The sequence below is a fragment of the Cynocephalus volans genome, chromosome 2, assembly GCF_027409185.1.
Source record: "Cynocephalus volans isolate mCynVol1 chromosome 2, mCynVol1.pri, whole genome shotgun sequence".
Taxonomy (NCBI): domain Eukaryota; kingdom Metazoa; phylum Chordata; class Mammalia; order Dermoptera; family Cynocephalidae; genus Cynocephalus; species Cynocephalus volans.
Genome location: NC_084461.1, coordinates 108,281,837 through 108,298,856, shown reverse-complemented (window position 1 = coordinate 108,298,856; position 17,020 = coordinate 108,281,837). Strand labels below are relative to the sequence as shown.

General features: G+C 51.6%; 1 protein-coding gene across 1 annotated transcript in view; it reads right to left on the bottom strand.

The window, feature by feature from the left end:
* The window catches only part of PRDM6 (PR/SET domain 6), a 90,169-nt gene extending 77,746 nt beyond the window's left edge, over window positions 1–12,423 (bottom strand). Inside the window, exons 1-2 of the mRNA XM_063088206.1 lie at window positions 11,829–12,423; window positions 2,459–2,766 (exon numbers count right to left, since the gene is read on the bottom strand). Of these exons, the coding sequence (XP_062944276.1) occupies window positions 2,459–2,766; window positions 11,829–12,423 (903 nt within the window). The remainder of the gene's footprint in view (window positions 1–2,458; window positions 2,767–11,828) is intronic.
* Window positions 12,424–17,020: the final 4,597 nt, after the last annotated feature.

Sequence of the window (17,020 nt, the reverse complement as noted above, 5' to 3'; positions counted from 1 at the left end):
CCCCCAAATGTATGTTATTCTAACTATTGTTACAGTTGATAAAAATAAATAGACTAACTATTCCCTGAATTTAGAAGTAGGGACCTGCAGATCATCCAAACATACACTAAGCAAGTCTTTTTGATAACACAGAACCAACTATATGTACCCGCCGAACACACTCAACTCACATACACCAAACAATAGGTAAAACTCACTGCATATCTACTGAAGTATCAAGAAAAAGAAAAAAACTGACTAAATTCCCCAGTGTCTTTATTACAACAGAATTTTAACTTGATCAAATACAAGCAAAACTACAAAAGAAAGGTCTCACAGTTTTCAGTGTTAATATATATTGTTATTTTCTATATGTGTAGTGGCTTCCTGCCAACATCCCAATCATTCAAAGCCTTCTAAGGAAGAAAAAACAAAACAAAACAATGAACTATGGGATTTTTTTTTTTTCATGTTTATGGCTTTGTCCCCTGGCACTCTAAAAATAGATAGGCTTCAGAAGGCAATATAATTGCCTATAATTGTTCAGTTTTAACATTTTCAGATACAGCAGATCTGTACCACGGAACAACTGTTTTATGATTTCCCCAGAAAAGTATTGGCAGACCTTTAACTGTATGGTATTAGAGTTCGTAATAACGCCACTGGACATGAAAAGTGCCAGTGTGTTTTATAAACTTTAAACCACATTGAAGGCAACAACTAACTAGTCAGAAACAAAAACCAACTAGGAAATGTTTCAAAACCAGATGCTTTGATTATTGCCCACTTGTCAATTTTTCCTATGCAAAAGCTCTAACTTCTAACCTCTCTCCCTATGTCTGTGTACCAAGCCATTTTCTCCTGCCCTGTTTTCCTACACAAATCTGTTTTTTAAAAAGCACCATTTGTCAAAATTAATATGCCCATTTTTTCCCTCACCCATGAATCCTATCCTGAAAGACTAAAAATGTATAGTTGTTTTCTGACAACAGTTTAGGAATGAAATGGAACCTGGGAACCTGGGCACAGTGCTCCAGCGGATGCCTGTAGGATAGGTAGCCCATTGGCTGCCATGTCCTCATGTTGGGCTGCTGGGCTCTTCCTCTGTCAAAGGAGGCTTTGGAGACACAGGTTTCATCACCCCATTCCCAATAGTCATGTGAGGGTCTGGGCACCAGGTCTGTTTTCCACAATACTGTATCTCCAGGGCCTAATATAGTGCCAGCCAGAGTGAATACTCAGCAAAAATTTGACTGGATTATTGAGTTCCATGAGTTTTAGTGAATATGAGGCAGTTCACAGTGAAAATGATCATCTTGACAGGCCACGGAGCCAAGTGTGAGGGACCGACTGTTGCGGAAATGACCCATTAATGGAGCCCAGAGGCCCAGGTCAACTTGGCCCTTGGCATTAAAGAAACTTTCTCTTCTGGCTATTCCTACTTAATTACATCAGTTCGCCACAGTTTGTTATTTTCATATTGCTTAAGAATATGACTCCTAGCACCCTGTATGAGGGTATTTCAAAAAATTCATGGAAGAATAGAATTAACAGATAGTATGAACCTTTCCATGAACCTTCTGAAGTACCTTTCAAAAGTAACTCTTCATGAGTGTAGGTGGCTAAAATTGGATGGGGGATTACCTAATGATAAATGTCTGTCTCTTCAGGACTGACCTCAATAATCAACCATGAAGCTTTGGGGAAAATCTCAGGTTGACATTTTTTAAATAGGTTATTTTAAAATAATAGCATCAAGCAAAAGTGTGCCATTGAAGTATTATCATCAGTTGGGTAACACCAAAGTGCTCAGAGTTTTCCCATGTTTTTGACATTCTATCTTGCTGAAGACTGCATAATTTCATTTGTCAGTGAAGCAGCAGAATTCGTGATTTCTGATGCACAATATAATTTGCTTACTTTGGGCACTTTGAAAGCTGTGAGACATGTTGCAATCTCTCATTCAGAACTTACAAAATTGTTTTTATCTGAGAAAATGAGCCTGACTCTCCTTAGGCTTATGTTCTTTCCTGCCCGGTGCGCAGAAGCACATTGGAAGACCTTAGAATGGGACATAAAGGTCACCCAGCTCTCACCCTAATGCCCAGCCTTCTTTGCTCCATCTCCTCAGCTGTTTTCTCTTTTCCTCAAGATTCAGAGACCAACAGTTAAAGCCATCCCAGCTGTAACAGAGGCAGGTTGAGGCAACTCTGTCTTCAGAAATTGTAAGCTGTCTTCCTGGCTGGGTTACTATTGTCCCAGACCCGGGCTCTGCCAGGCTCCTTACTGCAGGTGCTTCAGACACCAGCCATTTACAGGACCAGGGAAATCTATTTTCCACTACCTTCTGGGGTCCACGAGAGGCTCTCTCAAAGTGCCACCCGCCAAGGCAAAGTGCCACCCGCCAAGGATAAGGCTCTGTGCCAGCCGAGGCTCCGCTCCGGCTCGGTGGTGAGGTGCTGGGCAGCGGGCCACTTACCTCCCAGAGATGCTGCGTGTTCCTCACGGCGCCGGTCTGCACCTTCTCCGGAGGCAAGAGCACTCCCTGGAAGGGCCCAATCCAGGTGCCCTGCTGGATCCTCTGCGCCGCGCAGATGCCGTAGGCCAGGCCCGGCACGGTACTGGTGCACAGGCACACTTCCCGCGGCAGGTCCCGCAGCCACTCCGGCAGCTCCGGCGGGGGTGCGGCGGCCGCAGCGCTGCTGGTGCCAACGAGCCGGCGCAGTGAATGCAGGGGCCCGTGCATGGGGCACTCGCCGTTGCGGTTGTCCGCGCACATGTCGCAACCTGCCGAAGACACGCGGGAGGGAGGGAAGGGAGAGGGTTAACCAGGCCGCTCGGGCGGCCCATCCTAGGGTTAACACCCGAGCCAGCATCCCTGCCCGTCCCGTGAGCCACCTGCGAGGGAGGTGACACCGTGGGGTCGCCAAGGCCATTCGGCCGTCGGGAACAGGAAGAGAGGGGAACCCGCGTCGCTCCCGTGGAATTCGCCGCATCCAAATCTGCCTCGTTCGGGGTCGGGACCCCGGGCTCCCCAAAAAGCCTTCGGGTGGATGACATTGTTACGCTCTCCAAAGAACCGACGGCTCTGGGCTTCTGCCCGTTTGTCTGTGCATCTCTCCCTCTGTCTCTCCTCCTCTCCCTCTTCCCTTCCGTCTCTCGTTCCCTCCGATCCTTTCGCCCGTTCCCGCGATTTCTCTCTCTCCAGCTTTAGGGTGTGTTTATCGTTGTACCACGAAAAAAAGCCCGTCCCCTGCCCAATCTGGTATCTCGGAGAGATTGTACTTTGGTTGCCTGGGTATTTGGTTTTCCTCTTTTTACAATTATAGAGATGTTTTAAAATCAGCAGGGCAGGTGGGCGACCCGTCTGGCGCGGGAAGCCATTCCCACTCCCCTCTACCCGGGGACACGCGGCTTCCTCGACCACCTCCCAAGCGCCCGTGCGACCGGGCAGCGCTGGTCTGGAGGCCGGTGGAACCCGAGCCCCAGCCGCCGAAGACGCGCCCGCGCTGGGTCCCTGGAGTGCTCTGTCAGTGCCCACTCCAGGCGGGGACGGGTGGGAACCCGGGGTGGCGGACGGGGTCGGGGGCGCTATTCTGGCCGGTTTGGTTTTCCTGCGCTGGCGTGCAAGCTCTTCCCAGAAGCCGAAGGAAGCAAACAGCAAACAACGATCAGGGTAACTGGTCTTTAATGATCAGGTTAATGGTTCGATAGAGAGGGCCCCAACTCCCGCCCCGACGGTTGATCCCGCGGCTAAACGCAATGATATCGTGCTGTAAAGTGAGTGAAGCTGTTGCCGAAGTTGCCTCTCTCCCAGCTCCCCAGAGCAGCCGGCACGCGAGGGGATCCCCACCCTTCAGGCCGGGCTGTCGTGGGCGCCCAGTACTCCTCGACTCGAAGTGGGCGGGAAGGGGCCAGGCGACCGCAGGAAGCAGGGCCTGCGGCGACCGCGCTGTCGAATCGCAGCGCCCTCCAGGTTATTAATGGGCCAAGCGGAGCCGCCGTGTCTGCGCCCCGGCGCGGCAGGCCTGTCCCAAGAAGGCGGCCCCGGCGCCCGCCAACGCGACCCGGCCTCACTGGCCCAGCCTCCCTAGTGATCCACGGCGTCCCCGAGCAACTGAGCCCTATGGCACCGGGCCTGACATTCGGCGAGCTCCGACTGGCGGAGATGGTAAGAGCCGGCCACCAGCGGATGCGCCAGCGCTGGGCGACCGCGGTGGCCCTGGGGGCCTTCGGGGACCTGCGCCCGACCTTGATCGCGGCCAGGCCTGGTGGATAACCCTGGGTGTGCCCTGCCTGTGTTGAAACACCGAAGGAACTTGCAGCAGAGTGAGTCAGTGGAGAACTATCGACGAAGAACACAGAATCATAACCCAGCATGGTGAGGGAACCCTCAACCCTTCTTTTGCCATTTGCTTGGCAGGAGAGGGCTGACTATGTAAGCATCCTATCTCAGTGGAGGCAGAGGCTGCCTCCAGCCAGCTGTGTCTTCCCCTGTCAGCAGTTACTCCTCCATTCCTCCCAAGACAGCCCAGGGAATGAGGGGAACTTCCGATTGCAGCTCCTTGGGTGTGTCCCCAGGCCTCTCAGTTGAAAAGCAACAGCCTGTTTCTGCAGGTGGTGAAGTGCCCATGCCTCTGGGCCTCCCTTACACAACGGCCCCACCTGCCCCTCTGCCAGCAACACAAACTTAAGCTATTTAAGGCTCTGCTCTTGACCCTAGGGCCTAAATGGGAGTATCTCCACCCTTATCCATATGTCAACCCCTCTGAAACAGCACATACTTCACACACCCTATAAAGCTTTTGACTGTGAAAATAAAAACTTCATGTCATGGCAAGAATGAAAAGAATAAATACTTAACGATTACCAAGTGCCTACTATGTGCCATTTATGTGTCTTTAAGCAATTGCCCAGCATATTATCTAAGTGTCATGATTCCCATTCTGCAGATGAGGCAATTGAGGCTTCAACAGCTCTGTAACTTGACCAAGGGACAGAAGCTAGAAGACGGTGGAGAAAGAATTCACAGTCAGGTCTGCCTGACTCCAAAGCCTTCAAACCCATAGATTTAGGAAGACTAATGAAAGCTGGGAAAATTTTATATCCAAACTCATGGCTCAATCAATAGAACTGAAATATTACACTGAAGTAACTATTTTGGAGCCACAAAAATTGTTGTAGCATGACTGAGTTACAGAGATTTCTCTCTTTCCCACAGCCTTGGGTTTGGGGAGATTCAAGATAATGAATAGGAAAGTAAACAGACAATGTCCATAATTTTGAATGTTAATGTCTGACTTCAGAGATGGCCTTTCAGCACCTTAGCAAAAATAGCTTAAAAACAAATGACAGTGAGCCCATAAAAATAACAATAAATTACCCCAGTTGCTTAACAGTTTTTCCTTTCTGGTTGACTCAATGAAGCAAAGGGTGAGAAACAAAAGTGTTTAGTATTCATTCACTCCCCTAACAGCCTATACTAGAGATTCTGTTGACTTCCAACATCTCCACATACAACATCACACCAACTATACCAGTACTAAGATAAGAAGTGTAAAGGTACCAACTCTAGCCACTAACCCAAAGACCAGAAGCACACTTCTAATGTTTGTAGTGCATGATAATAAAACTATTGCTAAATCCTTTCTCCAAAAAATCCTCTACAGCTTTCTCCAACTTAAGTTTCATGTGTCTCCACAAAGTGTTGAAGAAACTTAATAGTAGCATTTTGCAAAGTGAAAAACTAAGGATCCCCCAATATCTAGAAGATCACACATATGTTAGGTCCACAGCATACTACACAGACAAAATCACTTTAATAAGTCCACCCAACATAAGTCTTCTTAATTAGTGAACCATTTCATGCTGTATCAAAATATTCTGACAGAAAAATTGACCAATTGTCATCAAAATGTGTTGTATTCTAACATTCTTTTTTTTTTTTAATATACAAAATCTCCCCGTCTGAAAACATATGGCTTCTAACTTATGTCATGTCTCAGAGTCCCAGAGAAGCTTGAGGATGTTGAAAACAAGTAACTTATTTCTCAGGGATGACAAATACAGCCTAAGTAGACAAGCATTTTAGCAGAATATTTTCAAGCCAGTGAGCCATAAACACCTACATGAAAAGGTTTGAGAGAGAAGTGGGCTAGATGTCCTAACTACATATAAATATATATATTATATATGACATATAATTATATTTTACACATACACAGAGCATTCCAGGCCAAGCAATACAAAATGCAAGTCTATTTGAATTCATAAAGAGGAGGCAAATACATCTTCCTACTTTCTCTTAAAATCAGGGAGTTTTTGTACAAGTTCATGGTTATTATTCATGAAGGATTTTTTATATTTGTGAGAGATTTTCATATTCTCCTAGCAAGATACTTTGAAATGCCATTTTAGCATCACGCAATATAAGAGATCATGGTCCCTTTTCTATCTTGAGTAACTCTGTCAATGCTCTTGTCCCTGAGTAAGGGAAGGGGCTATCACTAGGTTAGACTTGTTCCCATACTGACTTCAGAAGGCCAGCCCAAGTGAAGTAAAGAGCAGACTTTCACTCTTCACTTCTGTCTGTACTGTTTGGATGGTTTTGCAAATGCAAGTGCTACTTTTATAATTTCAAATGGTTCTAGTTTAAGGTAAAAGGGGGCAAAGCAGGCCATGGTTTTCTTTCCTGGAACTGCATTTGTCGTTCTAGCAAAAGTGAAATATAAAACGTTTCAGGGTTTTTGGTGCCTGTTGAGGCTGACAGGCGCGTGTGAGGCCCTCGGGGAGTGCCCGCTGCGCCGGGCTTTCACACCCACCCCCCGCCCCCAGTGCCTCTCCGACGCCTTCTCCGGCCTCCCCGTCCTCTGTCAAGGGAACCCAGGTTGAAAAGCCCGCCTGCCAACCGGGGCGGCGGAACCCGCTCGGGCTGTAAATCCTCCTCGACCGCCGGCGAGGTCACGACCCTCAGTCACGCAGGCCGAGCCCTGCCTGGTGGAGCCCATCGATCCCGCACGGCGACGCGGCCCGGGGAGTGCCGCCTGCTGGCAGCACCGCGTGCGCCCTGGCCTGGGGGCTGGGCTGACCGGCAGGAGGCAGACAGCAGGGAGGGCCTGGAATCTCCCGCACCAGCGTGCATGCCTCCGGGGCTGCAGCCCGCGTCCTCTCCCTGCCTTCCCGCGCTGTACGCTAGATGGGATGGGAGAGCAGGGGCGAGAGGCCTCAGCCGGCGGGAGGCCTGCGCACCTAAGGCTGCTTTCTTCCAGCGCTAGGCGTGACGGCCGCCGGCGCCACCCCACCCACCCGGCCCTCCTTCTCCACCGGCAGGGGTCTTCCAGGCCCCCCGGAGTGGGTCTAGAAGCAGATCCAGAGGCAAGGCAGACAAAGCCCGGCCTCTGGGAGGGGAGCCGATTGTGGTCGCGCCCCCGTGGGGTGCCCCAGTCGCAGGAACTCTTCTTGGGGACTCTCTCCACGCGAGTTTAAAGCTCCCCGCGAACTGCATACACGCTGGGCTTTCTCTGCCCGGCCTGGCTGCCGGCTTGGCCCTGGAACCAAGAGGGACAAACAAAAGGGGGAGGGGAAAAAAGGAGGGAAAGGGAAAATGTGGATTTCATTTGTCTCCCGATGACTGTATTAATAAATTAAATGGGAGCGCCAGCGTGTGAGGGTGAGAGAATATTGCGCGGAGATAAACGTCGCCGGCCCCTGCCCCTGCGAGGCCGCCATATACAATGCGGAGATGATGAATAGGAGCCGCGAGAGGAGATCGAAGCGGGTCTGGGCTGGCTCCACTCTCTCCTACAAAACTAGAGGGCAATTAATTGTGGCTTGTCCCCTCATCCTTCATCTCCTGGTGGCACATATCGATGGAGATTACTGCTGATGGACCATTTTATCACCTTAAATAAACAGTCGCCACCTCTTCTAACCTCGATCTAATATATGGCTCTATGTTCAGTTTCAGGGCTCTAGATAAAGAATGATGTAAAATAGCTAAATCATGTGTGTTACGGGACGGAGCCGGGCCTGCACACAAAAAGAGAGAAGAGAGAAAAAGAAAAATAGAACAATACAGAAGCCCACACACCGACGCCGAGCCTCCCTCCCCCCCGGGGACCTGGTTTGAAATCTAAGTCGCTCCCTGGTCACTGACAGTTGGTCGGGACGCTGAGCCCCGAGAGGCGCAGCGGGTGTGCCTCGGTGGCACGAAGAGCCCTCTGGTGGGCCACTGGGCTTGAGGCTCCCCAAACAGGACCTGTGTTTTCCAACTGGATGGGAAAAGATTAGGGGAAGGTCGGAAAACACTCGCCCTCCGTTCTCTCTTTCCCTGACCCCATAGCACGCTCCTCGCAACCAGTGTTGGGCCCAGATTTCCTTCTTTCTCCCCAGCCTCTCCCCAACCCTTTGGAAAGCAACAAGAGAGTCTCCGACACGGCTCCTACGCCCGTGCACACACTGGCGCTACTCCTGACGCTGTTCCCTGCGCAGGTGGCCTCCCTAAGTCGGGAAGGGACAGAGACCTCCCCAGCTAAGGAAGTTGCAAGGTGGCCCAACTCTCCTCAGAGACACCCAGACAGGATTAACTTCCGCTTCCCTCGGAGTACTAGGGAGGAACATTTTCACAGAAAGGCATGAAAAACTAATTTGCTCTGCCGAGAGACGACCCGGGATTCACCGTACAAACACCAGGCGCGCCCTCTGACCGCCTTTCGCTTCCTTCCAATAGTAGTGACAGGTCTCAGACAACGTACCAGCTCCCAGAACCCGAGAAGAGGCCACTGAGAAGAAGCCTGACGGAATGAATGGCTTCAGGCAACCCAGCTGCAAATGAGGGCAGTAATACAAGACTGGGAAGAAAGGACCCCATCCCCCATTTATATTACACCATGCACCACTTGACTTTTAAGAAAAGAAAGCAGCAGTGGCAGCTAAGCATTCAGAGTTTCAGCAGAAAGTGTACTTCAGTCGCAGAATAAATTGATACACCGAATTAGGTAACAGAAATACACTGGAAGAGCTCACCAAGGCTAGCTTACAGTTTGTCCTGTTTTAAAATCTTTTTGTGTGCATGCTATTAAGCCCCTTCACTGTGACATTTGCCACAGATACCAATAAAGCTTTAAGGTGAAACTAGTGCTGCTGAGTTCTTTTCTAGAAGAGCGATTATATCACGCATGCACTGCTGATCCCAGGCAAAGTTACTTTGCTAAAGAGAAGGGAGAAGTAAGGTGGCACCTTTCTTTGCTTTGTAAGAAAAAGAGAAAATGACTCAATACTCTTTTAAATACAAAGTGACTAAATGAAGTAATGTTGAGTAGTCACTTCCCAGAATTCTTTAAGAGGGAGATGGCAAAAAAGTAAAAGGAAAACTAGGGAAATTTATACATGATAAATTAATAGGTGCTTCCCTTCTGCCTCCACCCTGCCTCTCACCCCACCTCCACCCACATACAACAGGGAATGAGAAGAAGCTTCTGTTTTCACTCTTTCACGCAACCAACATACCAACTTCCCCTGCCAGGGAAAAAAAGTTTCCCAACCTTTGTATTTCTGTTTTGTTTTGAGCCCCTAGATTAAACTCAATCACTTTTCATCTTCATAAAACATCCCATGGTTACAAATAAGTGCCAGAGCTTGCTTGCCCAGAGAAGTTCCTGGAAGAATGGGAGATGTGGTCTTCAGCATTATAAAGAGCTACTTCTGCTTTCTATTTTCTTTTTCAATTGCCTTTTAATTAGAGAGCAAATGGGGTGTAACTCTAACAGGACCATCTAACTTCCTTTCCCTTCTGCCTTTCCCCCTGCATTTTGAATATTGAAGCAGTCGAGTTGACTCAAAAAGAGATACCAGAAGATTAACATAATAGTAATAATTTAAATAAAATTATAATTAATTTCCTCCAACCAGAGAAAAAAGTTAAGTAGGCGATAAACTGGTTCAATAGCCATATATTAATTAGGAATCTATCCTAATTCTTTCTCTGATTAGTCTAAGTTTTGTCTGGTGAAAATGTATTCAATCTGAGACTGCACTGTAAACAGAATAAGGAGCTCAGCCAGGTCTTTTGGTGTGGTGTTGGTATTTTTTCCAGTACAGACTTAATTCAGAAGAGAAACAACAAGCTTGATGAAGCACTCCCAGCCTGCAATGGCTATATTTCACTTAGCAGTAAGAAATACCTTTTCCAAAGCAGTTTTTTAAATGTTTTTATTCCACATTTTAAAACAACTGCTTTGAAAACAACACATACAAGAAATTCAGTAGAAGACAGTATTTTAAAAAATCCATTAGGGCAGCATAATTTTATAAAATTTTCTGAAACTCTGAAATACAAGAGTCTTCCTAACTGCACAGCAAATTAGAGTTGAAACCCCATTTTAAACCAGTACATTCACTCAGACCCTAGAAAAGAAAAAACTAAATGCAACTGCTCTTTGTTGGTAATTATCTCCATCACAACAATGATCTCCAACCATTATGAAAAAGTTAATACATCTCAATCACTAGGCTGATGCCCTGTGTGTTTTTTTCATCAAAACAATGACTTTGGGAATCCTTTAAATAGTTATAGCTTAAGTTATTTTGCTTTTACAACGAATTAAAAAGTTCACAAAGTGGTAGACATTCTGCAAGAAGCAACTTATTCAAAATAGAATAAAAATAAATGCTTATTATCAACTTTTCTCATACAGAGGCCAGATGAAGGAATGAGATGAAGAAAATAGCTGAATGAATGCTGACCTTTCAAATCCTGTACTGCTTTCAGTCTGACTCACAACCTGCTTTAATGTTATCTCCAGGGGTCTCTGTAAGTATATTTAACACTTACCCCAACACATTAAGTGTAAATATATATAACTTCTGAAATTACCAAAAAAGAAGCAGGTTTAAGAGAATATGCATTCTTGATCTTTGCTTCAAAACATAAAAGTGGACCTGTACTTGTGGTAATTGCTTGAAATTGTTAATCTAGAAACTGAAGCTAGAAGCGTTCTGATTTTAGTTAGTTAAATATCTGCCATTTATTTGGGGGACGAGGGGAGTAAGCTTCTTTTACTAAATTACTGTCACACTAATTTTTTAAATTAAATAAACTAACTCTGCGAACGTTTGCAGGGTCAAGAGTGCTCAGAGAACGCGGGATCCGCAGGCAACGGCCCTGCCTGCCCTGAAGTCGGTAATTTTCTTCTCACTATGTAGCGGGCACTTTTTCTTTTCCTCCTGTTCTAAATAAACAGTAGACCTAAGAATAATGCTTGCCTGCAGAGAGAGACAGACCCGGTATCATCCAAAACTCTTATTCCAGCGAGGCCTGGCCAGTCAGCAGCCCCCGCCCGGTCTCCAGACAACCCTGCGGCCCGAAAACGAGTTGACGCTGTGAACTCCAGAGGTAGAGCAGAGAGAAGCTGAAACAAGCCTCGGTCTCCACGCTCCCCAGAAACTCTGCGAGTCCCTCCCGCGTCCCCGCTTGCCCAGTCCCGGGCAATCCCCGTCGCGGGCTATCAGTGCCCTCTAGACCCTCGCCCCCGTCCTGCCGGAGGGCGGAGGTGTGTACGGCCCTGTGCTCAGGCAACTCCGGTCCCAAACATTTGGGGCTGCAAAGCAAGAGATAAGGGCAGGGGCGGGGGGAGAGAAGGAGGTAACCCCGAAGTGCCATCCAGCCGTCCCATCCGTTCTCTTTCCTTCTCCAACGCCAAAAAAAAAAAAGCTTTTGCCACAGTGGTCTGGAAGGACCAGCCGCCACCCCCGCACCCGTGTCACCCTCACCCGACTCGCCTCCCCGACGGGCGCCTGCGCTCGCCGGCGCCAGCGCCCCAGGACAGAGCGCGCGGGCCGCGGCTACGTACGGTTGTTGGGGTCGCTGGTGTGCTGGTTTAGCGGGATGATCTCCATGCGCTGCTGGCCGTACAGGTAATAGTCCAGCTCCTCCGCGCTGCAGCGGAAACGTGGGGCGCCGCGGCCATCCCCGCTGCCGCCGCTGTTGCACTTGGCGGGCCCCGGGCCCGAGACCGCGCCGAGGCACAGGTCCTTGGGGGGCAGCGGCTCGGCGGCGACGGCGGCGGCGGGTAGAGGCGCGAATACCGGCAGCTGCGCCACCGGCAGGGCCGAGAGACCCGCTAGCGCGGCGGCGGCGGCTGCAGCGGCAGCGGCGGCGCAGGAGGAGGCAGAGGAGGCCGAAGTGGAGGAGGAAGCCGGAGTGGACGAGGCGGAGGACAGCGAGGTGGGCCGCGGGCGCAGGCTGTCTGGCGGAGGCTCGGCGCGCTCTGGGGGCGGCGGAGGCGGCGGCTGGAGGGGCTGCGGCGCGCCCAGGGGACCCGTGGCGCCGCCGCCCTTGAGCGGACCGCCGCCGCCGCCGTGCGGGAAGAGTTGCTGCCAGTGCTGCAGGTAAGCTGGGTCCACTTTGAGGAAGGCCGAGCCGCCGGGGTCTCCCGGCTTCAGCATGTCCGACGCCTCGAGCTGGGGGCAGAGGGCAGGGAGGAGAGCGCACGTAAGCCGAACCCAGGGCCTGGGCGAGAGGGGCGGGGAGGAGGGCCACCGGGACCCTGGAGTGAGTGCCAGAGCTCGTGGCTCCACCAGCAACAGCCCGGCTCGCCGACTGCCTCCTCCTAACTCCTCTGGGCGCAAAGTTTACTCCGAAGCCGCGGCGCCGCGCAGAGGGAGTTGTGTGCACCCTGCTCTGCCTCCTAGCCCGCGGAGCCCAGCTCTCACCCTGAAAGGCTGGAACCCGGCGAGAGGGCGCTTCCCCCCAGAACTCGGCTGCAGGATTCAGCCCCCGCCCTCAGCCAGCGCCCGGAGCCGACCCGAGCCGTAGTGGCGCTGCGCCCGAGCCGCGTTGGCCTCAGGCGCCAGGAGGCGGGACAGCCTCGCCCCCCGCCCCCAGCCTGGGACCTCCAATCTCTAGACCCGCGGATCCCAAGACCCTCAGCCCCAGACAAGCTTCATCTTACCTGAAAAATCGGAGTCGCTTGTGGGTGCGTGCGTGCGTGTGTCTCAGTGAACGTACGGGAGAGTGTGCGCCCCGGGTGCGCTACATGTCCCCAGGCAGCGCGGGAGGAGAACCTTAGAGACCCGGCCGCCTGGAACCCTCCCGGGCTGTGAGCGAGGGACGTGGAGGCCCACGGAGGGCGCGAGAGCAGATCCGCCGAGGGCGCGGGAGCGCGGGCGGACGCGGGCGCCAGACGGAGCTGCGGTGGGCTGCTGCGCTCAGCCGCCGCCGCGTCCCGGCTCCTCGGCTCCACTCTTTGGCAGCCTCCCGACTGGACACGTGGGTTTTACGACAGCACAAAATACAAGTGTGTGTGTGTGTGTGTGTGTGTGTGTGTGTGTGTGTGTGTGTGTGTGTGTGTGAGAGAGAGAGAGAGAGAGAGAGAGAGAGAGAGAGAGAGAGAGAGAGAGAGAGAGAGAGAGAGAGAGAGAGAGAGAGGAGAGAGAGAGAAGGGAGGGAGAGGGGGTGTTGCGGCGGGAGGCTGGCCAGAAGAACGAAAGGGAGGGGAGAGGGAAGAAGGAAGTTCTAACTCCGTAGGACCCACAGACAACCCGTGTGTTTCTCCAGCACACATACCTCCTCCGCCCTCCCACCCCCACTTTTTTTTGGCGTGACATCTCCCGCTCGCCTGTTGTCTCTTTCCGTCCCTGATATGTCTTTCCTGGGTGCCGGCTCAGTGCCCTGATCGTGATAGCAGTGGAAACGCGGAAATCAGAATTCATCTCCGCACTCGCTTGAGCGTCCGCGCTGGAGCAAGCGCGCGCCGCCCCGCGAGTAGACCGAGTCCCAGGACCGGGTTTGCGCTTTTGCCCGGCTCAGTTGTGCCTGGAGTGCTGCTGGGTGCCAGAGTCGACTCGCCCGCCACGCCACCTCTAACATAAATCCTCCGGGGAGAAAAGTTGGGGGCGGGGCTCGCGGGCTGCGCGCTGGAGTGAAACCCTCTGTCTGCAGCCGAGAAGGCAGGCTTGGCGGAGCCGGGAGGCGTGGGACCGAGGGTCTCTAAAGATCAGCTGCTTTGGAGGGACTCAATCCTGGCCGTGGGGCTGGGAGGCGGCTGCAACGGAGTCTGCACACCGCCCAGCTGACCCCCTCTCGGTTTGTCTTTTTGGGAGGGCTGTCTCCCTCTCCTTGTTGGCACCCTGAGGCAAGTATCCAGAGCTACGTCTGGTGGTACAACTGCCTGTGGACACGAACGTAGCTGTTTGCCTTTGGCTTCCCGGGGCTGCTCCGCAGGTCACATATAGGTTCCTCTCCCCAAAACCTGGCCTTGGAGGTGCAGGGTGGGAGCGCAGCCTTATCCCCACCCACCCTGCTCTCTCCTGGGCTTTGGGCCGAGACCGCCCTGCGATGCGCAGTCTCACATCCACGAATTAGGCACTCGCCCCTAGCTCTTCCTGGCATTCATGGTACGCACTGGTGACGGGCACGGACAGTGTGTGCGAAATTGACCAACTCGGGCGCTTTCTCGTCGCCGGAGCTCTCTCCACACCTGAAAGAGAAAAAATACCATTTATCTTTCCCCAGTCGACCCAGCTTATTTAGCACTCTCCACTCCGAACCATTAATAGCCATTTTCTCCCTGATTTCTGCTTGTTTCTTGCTGTCTTCCCACCACTCATTTCGTCCGAGCCTGGGAAACGAGCAGGATAAACTTTGTCCGGTCTCATGCAGGATGCCTCAATGTTGGTTAGAACAGAGTTGAACCAAAAATGTTTTGACTGGCATAGTTATGACAAGGTCATCGGTCTTCCCTGGATAGACTGATAACACCCAGGTTTAAGGCAAACACCACGAGGGAAAACCCACAGAGCTGTGGACCCCTAGGCTAACCAGGCAGTCTCCGCGGACTTCGAACAACTCCATCGGGGGGAAGAGGGTGAAGTTCCAGGCTCCTTTTAATCAACCTGCTCGTAGAACTGCCGAAGAGAGGCTGTCGGGCCACAGGAGAAGAAGCAAACTCTTTCTCGCATTCTTTCTGTTCATTGCTGAGAAATCAGGATGCTTCTCTCTGTGTTAGCTGGGAGAGGCACAGTACTCCGGGAATGAAAGTCCGGACGCCGCGGCAGCGGCCCCGCGGTCGATCTTGCTGTTTCTGCCCAAAGCCGGCTACTTCCAATTGCTTGGTCCCCAGCCCTGGCGGTTCCAAAGAATCCACCGCTCCCCACTCCCGCCCCCCGCAGAAAGTCTCGGGATTTTGAAATGTTAGTTGCAGCAAAGCTTCCTAGGCCTCGGCCGCCCACCCTCTGTGGAGCGGGGGTGGGGGGAAGGAATGCGTAATGAGGTTAGCTGACCGCTTGATGAGAGCTTGGACGTGCCGGGCACTGTTGGGAGGCGCTTCACTAGCAAGCTCGCGGAGAAGGCATTATCATTAATTCCCATATTACGGATGGGGACCACTGAGGTGAGAAAGGTTGGGTAGGTTGCCTAAGGTCACGCCATTAATGAGTGAAAGTGGCAGATTCAAACCCGAGTCAGTGAGATGCCAAGTGCATCTCTTCTCCATCTTCGTCAAACCTTTACCCACAACGTCCGGATTATCACCGGAGGTGGGTGGGGATACCATGGGAGAGATTTGGCTCCCCTCCTACCGAGGCCAAGGAAGAAGAAAAGAGCGAAGACCCCTCCCCCACTAGGCCTACTAGTGGCGTACGTGCCCTGTCAGATTCGGGTCCTCCCTCCCGCGCCCCACCGGCCCCGGGCACGCGCGGGTCTCGAAGAGACTAAACCCTAGGGCGCAGAGGGCATAGGGACGTCGCGTGAAGGAGGTAGGCAAAAATTAGAGGGAGCGCTCGAAGGCCGGAGAACGAGCGAAAAACTCTCTGGGGAAGTGTATGGGGAGTCTGAACGTGCCCGGCGTTTCCGAGCAGGCCCACGGCGCGGGCCGTGACTTCCAGGAGGACTTCCAGGCGCGGGGTTGGCTGGGGCAGAGATCAGCGCGGTCCTCCCACCCCGGGCTCACCAGTGCGGGCGGGAGCGTAGGGGGACCACTGCGGCCCGGGGGAGCTACACGCGCCGCTGGGGTCGCTTCCCTGTTACCCAAGTGAACCTGGGCCCGCTTGGTCACGGTCACTCTTGCACGTCTCGGGGTTTTTAGAAAGTGGGTCCACCAACCGCAATGACGTGCACCCCTCACATCTGCTCCCCTCTTCTTTAATACTTAGAAGCCTGTAGAAACAAATCACTTCGACCACTTAGGAAGCGATCAAACCTGTATAGAAAGCCATCGCTCCCAAATCGATGGGCGGATATTTGCTGGGAATTTGTTCCAGAGGAATAAATAAGGAGCGCGAGTGTATTAAATGCAAACGGGGGGACGCGGTGGTGTTTTTCTTCATTGATTAATGACCTCTAAAATAAAACAAGTGGAAAGAGGAGTAGGGATCGATAAATTAACTACCCAAATTCATCATTTTCTTGAGCATTTTTCCCCGAAAATTATCCTTAGAAAGCACATTGTACCCTTAGCTGGGAGGGAAAGAATGGAGCCAGAGGCAGAGCAAGAAGGGAGTTGCAGGGAGGGCAGGAAAACAAGAAGGGGATTCTGTCCAGGAAACCTTCTATCTGATTTCGTTTGACATACAATTAAAAAGTTTGCCTCTCATATTATTTTTTCCTGAAGGGGGAGGGGATCAAATGGTCGGCTGCCTTTGACAGGACTCCAATAAAAGATTCAGCAGCTCTTCTCTCTGCCCTGGGTGCTCCTGCTTCTTGGTTTAAGGTCACGGGTGGCTGAGTTAATAATTCATTAATATAGACATTTATTCAGAAGGGTTCTCTGAGATCCACTCTCCCTGCCTCCTCCTTGAGATTTATTTTCCCAGGAAATGGATGGGGGAAGGGTCAGACTGCAGGTGAAAGGAGAGGGGAAGGAAAAAAAAGGAAATGAAGAAAGAGGCTGGACACAGCTAGGAGGAATCTTTGCTTAGCCACATTAGTGCACAGGTCCCTTTAGCCTGCCATCAAAAACATGTTTGTGGCATCCAAACAGTACAGGGACTCTGGCCTCTGGTGGATCTTTCTCCTGCTTCTACACCTGTTCATTCACTTGCTTAA